This window comes from Chaetura pelagica, unplaced genomic scaffold, assembly GCF_000747805.2.
Source record: "Chaetura pelagica isolate M959 unplaced genomic scaffold, ChaPel_1.0 scaffold531, whole genome shotgun sequence".
Classification (NCBI taxonomy): domain Eukaryota; kingdom Metazoa; phylum Chordata; class Aves; order Apodiformes; family Apodidae; genus Chaetura; species Chaetura pelagica.
This window is the reverse complement of record NW_009952362.1, coordinates 2,449,443-2,460,598: the sequence shown is the minus strand read 5'-3', so window position 1 is coordinate 2,460,598 and position 11,156 is coordinate 2,449,443. Positions and strand designations below refer to the sequence as shown.

The window sequence follows — 11,156 nt, the reverse complement described above, 5'->3', positions numbered from 1 at the left end:
AAGGGAGAGGCTGAGCTGGAGGCAGAGGCTGGCACTGAAACAGCAAAGCAGGCACCAGCATGAGCGTGGGAGCACCTCCCTCTAGGAGGCAGCATTTACATCTCTCTCTGTTCCGGATGCCGGGGCTTCCTCCTGCAGGGAGGAAACGTGGGTTGGGACCAGCCAAGCAGAGAACCGTGCCCCAGGCAGGAGTACAAACCCTAGGCTCCCGTGCCCAGGCATAACCAAAGCCCCTTTTCAGGCTCCCGCAGGGCTCTGGCCCCCCGTCCTTGCTGAATCCCAGCCCCCAGTATCTCCCTCTGCTAACACTACCCACCAAACATTCTGTGCTACAGCCTGGAATCAGAGCCCTTCTCCAAAACCGCAGCAGCTGCCTTCCCTCTCTGCTAAATACCTGGCTCCTCCACCTGGCCTGAGATCTTTTCCAGCTGCTGTGGTCAAAGCCGCCAAGATAAACCCCTTCAGCCCGTTAACCCCTTCAGTCTGCTGCCTCGTGCTCTGCAAACTCCCTTTGCGAACATCACTGACTCTGCAGAGGGTTTCAGCTTCCTCATCCTTGAGAAATGAAGCTTTCCCCCAGGAAGGGTTTCATGCCGGTTTAATGACAACAGTTGGCTGCTCTCAGCAATCAGATTTTTCAGAAAATCAGTTCATCTGCTCTTACTAGATCACCTGCCTCACCTCCTCAGCCGTGGTTTCCCATGTTCAGGTTTCCCAGAGTGGGTGGCATGTGCCTACTTCAGATTTTCATCTGCAGCAAGATGGCAAATCTTATATATGACATGCATTAATCAAAACAGCAGTGCCTGCCCAGCCGCTGGGAAGTGACACCATCGTGAGTCATGTCATTCTGTTTGACTATCCTCCCCCTCACCTCCTCTCCACACAGATGCACCTTGGAGGCTTTCAGCACAAAGCCCAGGGGTGCTTCTCCTCTTCTCCCTCCTTGAATCACTTTTGGGCCATGGTGACCTCTCCTGCCACAAGGCTCTGCCAAAGCACTTTTGCAGCCCACTCCAAATACAACAAACAGCTTTCTTTTCCTGGCATTTTTTTTTTCTTTATTATTTTTTTACACTCCATAAAAACCCTTGCAGGTTATCTTTCACATTCACGAGATCTTCTGGAAATTATTGCCATTTCCCATACATATTACATATAAAAAAAAATAATAATGAAAAGGTCAACAGATGAAGAGAGCTGCTCGTTCTGAACTCACTGCAAACACAGAAACAAATGTGACCAGTTTTCACGGAGGAAGGCTGGCTAGAAGGTGTCCACACATGCTAAGCAAGCCACATAACACTGAACAAGACCACTTGACCTCACACGATACACATCGGGAACACTTGGGAGGGACAGAGGAAGAGATGGCTTGGAGCCGAGCTTATCAGGGTTGGGGTTTTTTTTGGTGTAAAATCCAGCAGTTACAGTGTCATCTGATGGGAAGTAACTCAGATGAGGCTTGTGGAGACATTCAAGTATTCTAGGGCTGCTCTTAAATAACAGATGGGAGGATAACAGCTCAGCAGGGTAGCCTGATAGCTTCAGTTAAGTCCCCTGCTTTAGTTAAAAGCACATCCAGTACAAAGGCAAATGCAGAGGTACAGGAAATACCACACCTGAATGGATCCCGGTCTGGCTTGGTATCCAGTTATACTGTGGTCAATAGCTGACACTTCAGAGGCTGGAGAAGGAAAGAGGGATTTCACCCAGTTGTGCAATAGTGTCCTGGGAAACGAGGTCCCCTCCCACTGCCCCAGCCTTTTGCTCCCTGAAACACTACACAAGAGAGGGGAGAAGGGAAGCTGGAGAAAAAGCATAACAAATATTCACTCCCATCACCTATGCCGTGGTAAAGGTGGTGCTTTTTGTTTTGCTTTCTTCCCCATCACTGCTGCTTATTGCTTCAAACTTTAAATAAAAATAATGGCCTTTCAAAAATAAGGAAGGAAAGGAGATGGGAACTGAGAGTGTACTAAATGGACTTCTCATTGCTCCCTGGGAGTCTGGAAATACAGTAGTGGGTGCACACACTGTGGATAAAATCCTAAAAAAAAGCACTTTTTTCTTTCTCTAAAAAAAGGACAATAAAAGTTCAGAAAACCTGCCACACTTAGAGCACTTGCATCTTACAGTCACAGCATACAGGAAAGTATGACCCATGACAATAGCTCTGTCTCAGACTAAGTTGATGAGGTTTCTCTATTGCACGTTCATGAAATGTTCTTGTTGGAGTCACAGTCCAGATCAGAGGACCACGCCAGCTCCGGTCTCTCCGGGGTGTTCAGCAGGACGAAGATGCCGTGATGGGGCTGGGCTTCAGCTGGTGGACAGGAGAGTGGATGGGCACGGAACTCAACACTGAGGTAGGAAAGGCAAAACATGACCCTTCAAAGTTTTTGCCTAACGTCAGTTCTTCTGCAAAGAAAGACGCAGCTTCTCTTTTGCACGAGGTGACGGGTGGACTGGGAGTGGAAGACAAGATCTCCGACTCGTACTGCAGCAGCTGGCCCATGAAACCAAAATTGGGTGAAATCAGGCTCCGGCGCTGCTTGATGTAGTCAAAGGCTTCCTCCAAGCGGAGCTTCTTGGTCTTCATGAGGTACGCCATGCAGATGGTGGGAGAGCGGGAAATCCCCGCTTCGCAGTGCACCAGGATCTTGCCTCCCGTTCGTCTGACATAGTCTAGGGGAAAAAAGTCATTGCAGACATCAGTTGTCATTGGGATGGAGAGGACACCGCAGCACACCTCCAGTGGTGGGTGAGGAGCATGGTATAGAGCCAGCTCACCAGCAAGTGACCAGCAAGAAGAGGCTTGCTCTTCTGTTGGGTACTAAGAGTAACGTGGAGATTAGAAAAGAGGGCTGACAAAACCCAGCCTGAGGTGGAGCTGATCTGCAGATGACACTTTGTTTCAGGATCTGAGGACTCTGATTTGGCTCTTTCTGCATTTTTTTTTTTAAGGAGGGTCCTCCCCTTTCTCCTTCCCACTTGCCTATTTCTCTGTTGGAACAACTCTTTGCAGAGCATTGTGAGATCAGGTATCTGGGCAATGATTGTGTTTGCTGTACCTGCATTTCTCTGCTGTACCTGCACTTCCCCACCTGTGGCTCAAAGGGCCAACCCAAGCCCAGCCTGGCCAGCCTTCCCACCATTCAAAGGCAAGAACTGCAGGGCTCCCTTCCACTCATCAGCTTTGCTAGAAAAATAGGACTTTTCTTTGAAGTCCAACCTAACTGGCTGCAGATTAGCAGCCAGTACCAGGAGCTGAGCCCTGGCGGGTACCCTTGGGTGGAGAGCCTGAGCTCACTCCCTGGGGCCTGGCCACAAAGCACACAAGGACTGGTAGGCAGTTGCTAATTACAGCCTGGTTAAAGGATGCTTGGACTTAAGTCAGGATATAAAAGGCTTATGCAAAGCACCCATTTTACACAACAGGAGCCACTGTGGTTACTCACACAACACAATGATTGTTATTAGATTAAAGAGAATGTACTTAAAATAAGCTCTTTCCACACAAAAATGCAGTTCAAAAATAGGTGTTCTCTGCTGTGTTCCCTTGAGCAGTACATTCAAGCTCCAATTTTTGGAGAACCACTCTGAGAGTAGTGCTGAATGCATGGCACTGAAACAACACAGAACTGAGCAAGTTATCATTTGCCTGTCTTCTATTGTCTGCCAGGGGATTGGTGTCACCACAACCAGTTATATTTAGCCACTGCACAAAATAAGGAAGACATGGATTTGAGTCATCTCCAGCATCTACACCACATGTCATTTTATAAAAAAGTGAAAACTAAAGTAATTCTCAAAACCTGGGAAGTTTCCAAGTGACTCAACAACTATCAGAAGGAGTTGGGGATGGGACAGAAGAGTGCTGTGAGCGTTTTCCTGAAAGGCGTGGGAAGTCCCTTACCAGGAAGGGGAAGAGCTCAGAGGACACCCTCAGATCCATTTCTTGTAATTCTGCCTGCACTCTTGAAGGACTCAAACTCATCTGAGAAATGAGTCCAGCAAGCCTGTAAGTGAGATTTTATTCTGTTTCTCCATCAGATGTTCCTGGAGAGCAACAGCACTCATTTCAACACCATCTCCACCCAGGCTGAGGCTGCTCCACCCCACCAAACCATGCCCTGCCTCTCAGGAAGAGTCTCTCTCCTTTGTTCTACCTGGCTTGGCGAGTGTGCCACTCACCTACCCCACCTAGTGCAGGAAGATTTGGGAGGAGGTGGCCCAAAGTTTTCTGAAGTCTTCCTGATTTTTTTGCACTGACGTATTTGATTCAAGGGTGACATACCATCATGATCAAAACGAGAAATGGAAACAGCACTGGGCTGAAGGGAGATGCTGTATTCCCAAGACCTGGCTTTGAGATATCCCAGCACAGCTAGGCATTAAGGTGGTCCTGCTGTGCCTGGCTTTTATAGGCTCTGGAATGCAAGTCCAAGGAACAAGCATGGGCTTTTCCTTTACAAAACTCAAGAAGCTTTGGTGGTATTCAGCCATGCTGCTTTCCTTCCTGTCATGCTGAAGTTACACCTACGCTTGCATTATAAAGAAAATAAAGCTAACCAGCTCACTTGCCTCATCTGCCTGACAGCAGCCAAGAGGAGGCATTTTCCTTCCTCAGCCTCCCAGCCTGGAGAGCCAGAGAGAAGGACAGAGGCTTTGCTCTGAATATCCCTCTTCGTTCCCTCCTCAACAAAATCCCTCTGCCAGGACAGATGTTGAGGAAGAGAAGCTTAAACTTCTGCTGTGACATCTGGGAACATTCAGGAAAAAAATGTATCCTTCCTACCAATATGTATTTTACAATAGATGAATTTAAAATATAGGAAGATCTGAAAGTTTCTTGATTTGTACCTACCGATGAAGTCAATGGCTTCCTGAAAGTGTGAGCTGATGTCAGCTGTGTGACTGTCCTCCACTGGGATCCACTTGTAGCAATACTGGTCTTTGAAGGACTCTGAGCTTTTCCTGGAGACATTGAGCAGGGCCGTGATGTGCAGGTTGGCGAGAAACTCGCACTTGGAAGCGTGATAGGCACTACCAAGGTAGAGAAAAGGCAGGATTTCAACTGGACCACCCTGGAAGAGAAGAAGCAGGAACATGTAATTCTTTTTTTTCAAGGGTATTTGAGTCTTGATACCAGAGACAGAAAGGCAAAGGAGCCTGCACGGGTGTCTAGTCCCTGCCTCACCAGTGCTTTTGGAGCCCAGTGCTGCCAGCCAGTGAATCACTGCAATGGCAAAGCCCACACAGGAAAAATGTTTTCATTTTCTTGTCGACATCTGAGAGGTACAAAGTCAGACCAGCCCACTTGCGTGCAGGATGCCTCTGGCTTTCTTTAAAGTGCTGCCCCTTGGGATGCACCCAAAGTGCTTTCATCCATGAAGGCCGTTCCCTCCCAGAAATTACCCAAACATGGGAGAGGTGGCAAGCAGTGCTTGAGCAGGGAGGAAGAGGAGGACAAAGGAAATGGCTGCTTTAGCTCGGCCCTTCTGCTCACACCCTCAAAGGTGAAGCAAAGCAAAAGAAAGCAATCACAGCAAGGCTCCCCATCCACAACGGGGAGGGGCAGCCCCATCCCCCCGTGCCTCTCTGAGGTGTCACCCACCCCCAGATGTCATCTCGGTTCCTCCTTCCTCAGCACAAAGGCTGGGTGACGAGACTGTGAAAGAAGAAAACCACCGCCTGACACAGAGGTTTCTGAGATCACAGGTGACTTTCCATGATGCACAAGGGTTGTTGCCAGCCCCTGGCTGTAAGAAACTGGTTTTCCACACCTCCCGCCCCCCACCCCGAGCTGCCCACCCAGTGGGTCCCACGCACCGAGGACAGCTGGGAGGTTGCAGAGGCAGCAGGATGGAGCTCAGGGAAGGAGGTGGCCCCAGGGGAACAAAGGGGCACCTCCTGGGGGCTCCCCCTGCGCCAGGAAACGTGCACCCCAGCGGAAGTGGCCCGGCCGCAGGGTGACATCTCAGAGCACACGTATTCCCCGGGCAGGGTGGGTGCATGATGACTTCCCCTGTGGAAACCCCGCTACCTTGCCCAAGGGCAGCTCTCGAGAGCCACTGCCTGTTCCCAGAAGCAGTCCCACAGCCCCGGGCCCCCCTGCCTGCCTCAGGTCCCTCCTGGGGTCTCACAGGAGGTGCAGGCAAAGTGTCTTTCTTCATCTGCCAGAAAAATGGCACCCCTGGCAGCCTCTCCCCTGCCTGCTCGATGGCTCCTAGGGAAGTGTGAGCTGCTCACGGCTGATGCTGCCTGGCTGTGTGATAGACAGGTTGCAAATAGCATTTTGGGGCTAGACAGGGTGTTTTTCCTCCTTCTGCCACCTGATTTTGAAGCCAGGTGGAGCCGATGCTGACCAGCAGCACACACAGGGCACCTCAATTCAACACACAAGCTGCCAGCCTGGACTGCGACAGCTCATTGACCACCCACGCCAGCACAAGGGCCCTCAGCACCCAGACAAGCTTCAGTAGAGCCGGGTGGCAGGAGGGAGAAGACCCCAGAGGAGGGTGACCCGCCACAGCCTTGACACACACCTGGTCGTAAGCGGGTTTGTGGTTGGCACTCTGCTTCTCACAGTGGCTGGCGACGTTTCTCTCCGCCTCAGTCCTCTCTGGGGAAATGAGTTTTCCATCCACGCAGCACTCAGGATATTGCGAGTTAAAGGTTTCATATCCCCCTAGGGGGGGGGAAAGAAGAAAAAAAAAAAAAAAAAAAAAAAAAAGAAAGACATGAATGTTTGTGCTTTCGTTTAATTAAAGCTCCGGCGCTTGCGAGGCAGCGGGGGCAGCACCGCGCAGAGCTGGGCCCTGGGGGGTTAATGAGGGATAGCCCTCCCCTGGGGAAGCAGGTTTGTTTAAAATGCTTCGGGCACCGGAAAACAAACCTCTGATACTGCTGACAATTATTAACTTGCCAAAAGCCCGTGGATCCAGAGTAAAACTGTTAGCGAATGTAATTCTGGTGAGTCTAGCAACCATTAACTCCAGTAGAGCAGGGACTAAACTCCCTCCCATGGGAGCTCTATTAGAGCAGTTTCTTTGAGCACTATTTCCAGCATCTGAGACTGAGATTTCTGAACTCAAGAGTCAGCCTCTCTAAATCATTACTATATATGCTGTGACAACATGAGAAATATTTTATTTCTATTTTTGAAAGGACATAAGCACAAGAGGGGTGTGCTTGCAACTCTGTCATTAATCACAATGCACAAGACAGGGAGGTAACAAAGGCAGTCCCACTGAAACCAATCTGCTAAATAACAGCTATAAAACTTAATGAAATCCTGTGACAGCATTTGACAACAGAATAGCCCCACATGAGCTATTCTACATGGTTAAGTACTGCATTCGTATAATTCAGTGTGTTGCTAATGAAAAGGAATTAATCCTATTATTACATTGTTACTCAAAGTTTGTCCTCAGCTAAACGTTGCCTGTTTCCAGGCTGGGACTGTGCTGTACAAAGCACAGAGCCTCCAAAGCACATGAGAACAAGTCAGGTAGCAGAAGCAGACTGGAAACGTCAGTGCTGTGCCACGTGTCTGCCACCTGTGCTTTTTCAGAACAAAAATGAATGGCGAAAGCTCTCCAACAGCTAGATTGAGTAATCCTTTGGAGTGCGGCCTTCAAGTAAAGCAGGCTAGGAAAGCAAACCCTCTGGTGCAAATCATTCATCTGCAACTGTTTCACCCTGATAAGCAGTGTGGGTGCTGGTGCCCCGGCGCAAGGAAGGGTTTCAAAACAAAGGGCTGAAGATCTGAGCAGCCACAGGGCTCCTGTCACCCTCACTGCCAGGGCTGCCCAATACAGCTACCTCTGACATTTCAGCCCCCTGATGCTGGTGTCTCCGTTGTTTGCAATGTTTGGGCAGATGTGTGCTCAAATTCATGAGGTCGCCCACTCAGTCCTGCTGTGGGGTCCTCATGTTGCAAGTGGCTGGCACCATCCAAAGCCCACTGAACATGATGAAAGTTTGTTTTCCATGACGGAGGGCACAGGGTGACTTTGCAGTCAGCTGGTGCTCACTGCGAAGTGCCACCTTTCCTCCTACTCCCCAGCCACATTCAGCCAGCTCACCCCAGAGCCCACAGCACAAAGCAGTGGGTCAAGCAGCCAAGTGACCGTGGAGACCATGAAGGGGGGTTGATAAAGTGATATCCACAACAACTGGGTTGATAAAACGATATCCCTAACAACTTGCAGTGTGAGAAGTCAACAAACACAAGCAGCTCTCCAGACTCGCTCTCCTGATCTCCAGCTGCCCTTTCTGGGGTGGACTTTTAAACCTTCTTGTTTTGCATAGCTAACCTTACCTCCCCCTCACCCCGCCACCCAACCACTGCTATCACATAGGAAAAACATGTTCAGTTTGTATAAATAGCCATTATCCCCATTTACTCCCCGTGTTGCTGTTTTTTTCTCTTTAAAGAACACAGAAAGCAGCCCAAGCCAAATCAGCGTGTGTGTTCAAACAGGCATGTGTGTCTCCTGTCTCTGGGGCAGCTAATGCATGCAGCTGGTGAATGGTTAATTACAAGCCTTGGGGATCAGGATATTTGCAGACCATTCTTACAGTGAGTCATCTTCTCATCCGTCCTCCAGCAATCTCCTCTCTTCCCCCTCCCCACTCAACCTAGCTTCCCTGAGGTCATTTCTGCAAATACTAGATTGCTCATCACGGAGAGCTGGGCTGCGCTTCGGTTTTAATCAATAAATAATAGAATTCTTGTCAGCACCCAAGGGAGGATCCGTTATTTTATCTTTCGGCAAACTCTTCTTCCCCCGCTGCACAAACATGCTTGCCCTGCTGGGGCTGAGCTCAGCCAGAATGAAACTGCACCTACACAGATGAAAGATGTGACACACTTGACCCCTAAAAGCCAGAAAGCGAGGGAAGGAACAAGGCCAGCGTGCAACTTGCCGTGCAATTGCACTGCACTAGCTGCCCTGCCTGGGGCCAGATCCCAAGGATGCTTGATGAGGTGGTGGGGGTGACCTCGTGTCTTAGCTCATCACTGCAGCTTCCGAGATGAGAACACTTCAGCCCTTAAGAAGCCAACACTTCCTCCCAGCTCCCCCACACCTAGGGAAAACAGGAATGTAAGAGGAGGGGAACCTCAAGGAGGTTATTTTTTTTTCTGGTGGTTTTACAGCCTGTTATTTGCAAGGTCGGTGCTACAGACCTCCAAGGAACCCTTTCTTCTGAGTAGTGCCCAGTGCCTCAGGATGATTTACATCTCCACTGTCCCAGAGATCGTCCCCTGGATCACAACAGCTTCCTGGGGGGTCTGTGGCCTGGGTGAATCAGCCCACTGAGTCACTGGCTCCTCAGTTCACACCGGATCTGAAAAGGAGCTGTGGACTTCACAGGCCTGATTCTGGAACCCAGAGCACTTCCAGCAAAGCTAAGGGGAAAAGCAGCATGAAAAAGGGGAAACTTTTTCATCCACTAAGGGGGAATCTTTCTAACCTGAAATCAACAGGCTCTCAAGACAGACACTTTGCAATACACACGAGGTACAAAGCAGAACCTACATCAAACTCCCACTCCAGATAAACTGCCCACAGCCACAGTCACCACTTCAAAGCGTAGGGCTGGTACATGAGGAGGGAAGGACGATCGTGTGGCTAAACGAGCAGGCTGAGAGTCAACAGGGCTTAATTCAGCCCCTGGTTTGCCACAGACTTCCCAGCGTGACCCTGGAGATGTTTCTTCATTTCTAGTTTGATGGGATCCCTATAGATTTGCCTGACCTAGCATAGTGCAAGTATCCTGCCCTGCAGCAGCAGAATTGGTGCTTTCGGGGCACCTGTCAGATCCCAGAGCAGGCTGGCAGTGGCTGGACACGGCCAGGGTGATGGCACACCAGCCTGGGAGATTCCCCCCTCCTTGATATCGGGCAATATCCAGGCTGGAAGTGCCTCTCTCCCGGTGGTGATGCCCTCTGGGCACGGTTCGTTATAGGATGCACAAACTGGACACATCCGGACAACAACTAGTGTGGTAAAAGGCTTAATGAAAGCGAATTAACCCCTTTGGCCAGGGGCAGAGTTCATTCAAGAAACATCGCCTGGTTTTCTCCTCCATCTGTGCTTTCTCCATAGCCTCAGGAGATGGCAAGGGGGGTTGTTTAGGAACCTAAACCCTCCTCCGGCGTGGCCCCCCGGCAGCCGGGTGTGCGATGCCCCGGGCGGGCGCTGCCCCGCTCCGAGGGGAGGGAAGGGGGAGGGAGAGGGGCTGAGGAAGCAGAGAGGGCAAAAGGACAAAGACGCTGCCGGGAGCAGCGGAAGCAGGGAAGGGAGGGCAGAGAAAGGGCGAGCTGCTTTTATTTAGTATTTTTTTAATCGGTTTATTGTCCCCACGTTACACGGAAGGGAAATAAAGAACAGCAATCAAAGGGCTATAATACACGTGAGAGGAGAAGGTATTTATGTCCCCCGACAAGCCCCGTAGTTTCGGGTATGGGTTTCCCCTGCCAGCCTCGATATGCCCGAAAGAGATAAAACTCTCCGCCCTTGGTGGAGGAGCAGGCACCGATCCCCGGCTTTCGGGCGCCCAAAACTGGGCACCCTGTGTGACCCGGCGGAGAGGGAGAAGCTGCGGCCTGGTCTCCCCTCTTACCCGCGGGGCTGGTTTTATTTTCCACGCAACCTCGATCTCCCTCGCTTCCCTTTCCCTTTGATAATCTGCTATTTGCGCCCTTCTTCCCTTATATTATTTGCTTTACATCAGCCTCTTAAACGCGCGGCGGGGGTGAGCGGAAAGGCATTTGGGCTCATCCCGCAGAGCCCATCCGGGATTTATTTCCAGTGGGTGGAAAAGAAACGAAATCCCGGCGTTACCTCCCTGCCCTCCACCAATAATCAGGTTAACTGCGGCGCGGAGGAGAGAGGAAGGGAGCACCTGGGGCCGTGGGGGGGACTTTGAGGGGCGATCCGCGACCCTACCCCCAGCCCCGGCCCCCCCTTTCCCGGCCGCCCCTCTCACCTTTCAGAAAGCAGACCCTGGCCCCGGCCTCGGGCAGACTGGAGAGCAGGGCGTTGAGGACGATCTGAGCCGTGCTGTCCTTCTTCAGCTTCTGCCAGTGCCCCGTGCCCTGGTCCAGCACCACCACGGCGGCCAGGCGAGCGGCCCCCCCC

At 50.9% G+C, this 11,156-nt stretch overlaps 1 protein-coding gene across 1 annotated transcript; it reads right to left on the bottom strand.

Annotated features, from left to right (window-relative positions):
- Nucleotides 1-2,276: 2,276 nt before the first annotated feature.
- DUSP5 (dual specificity phosphatase 5) lies at nt 2,277-11,152 on the bottom strand (the record flags this gene model as incomplete). The annotated part of the gene is made up of 4 exons (XM_010007930.1): nt 2,277-2,688; nt 4,871-5,090; nt 6,552-6,694; nt 11,005-11,152. Coding segments are annotated over 4 exons (912 nt in total), but the record flags the coding sequence as incomplete, so codon positions are not given.
- Nucleotides 11,153-11,156: the final 4 nt, after the last annotated feature.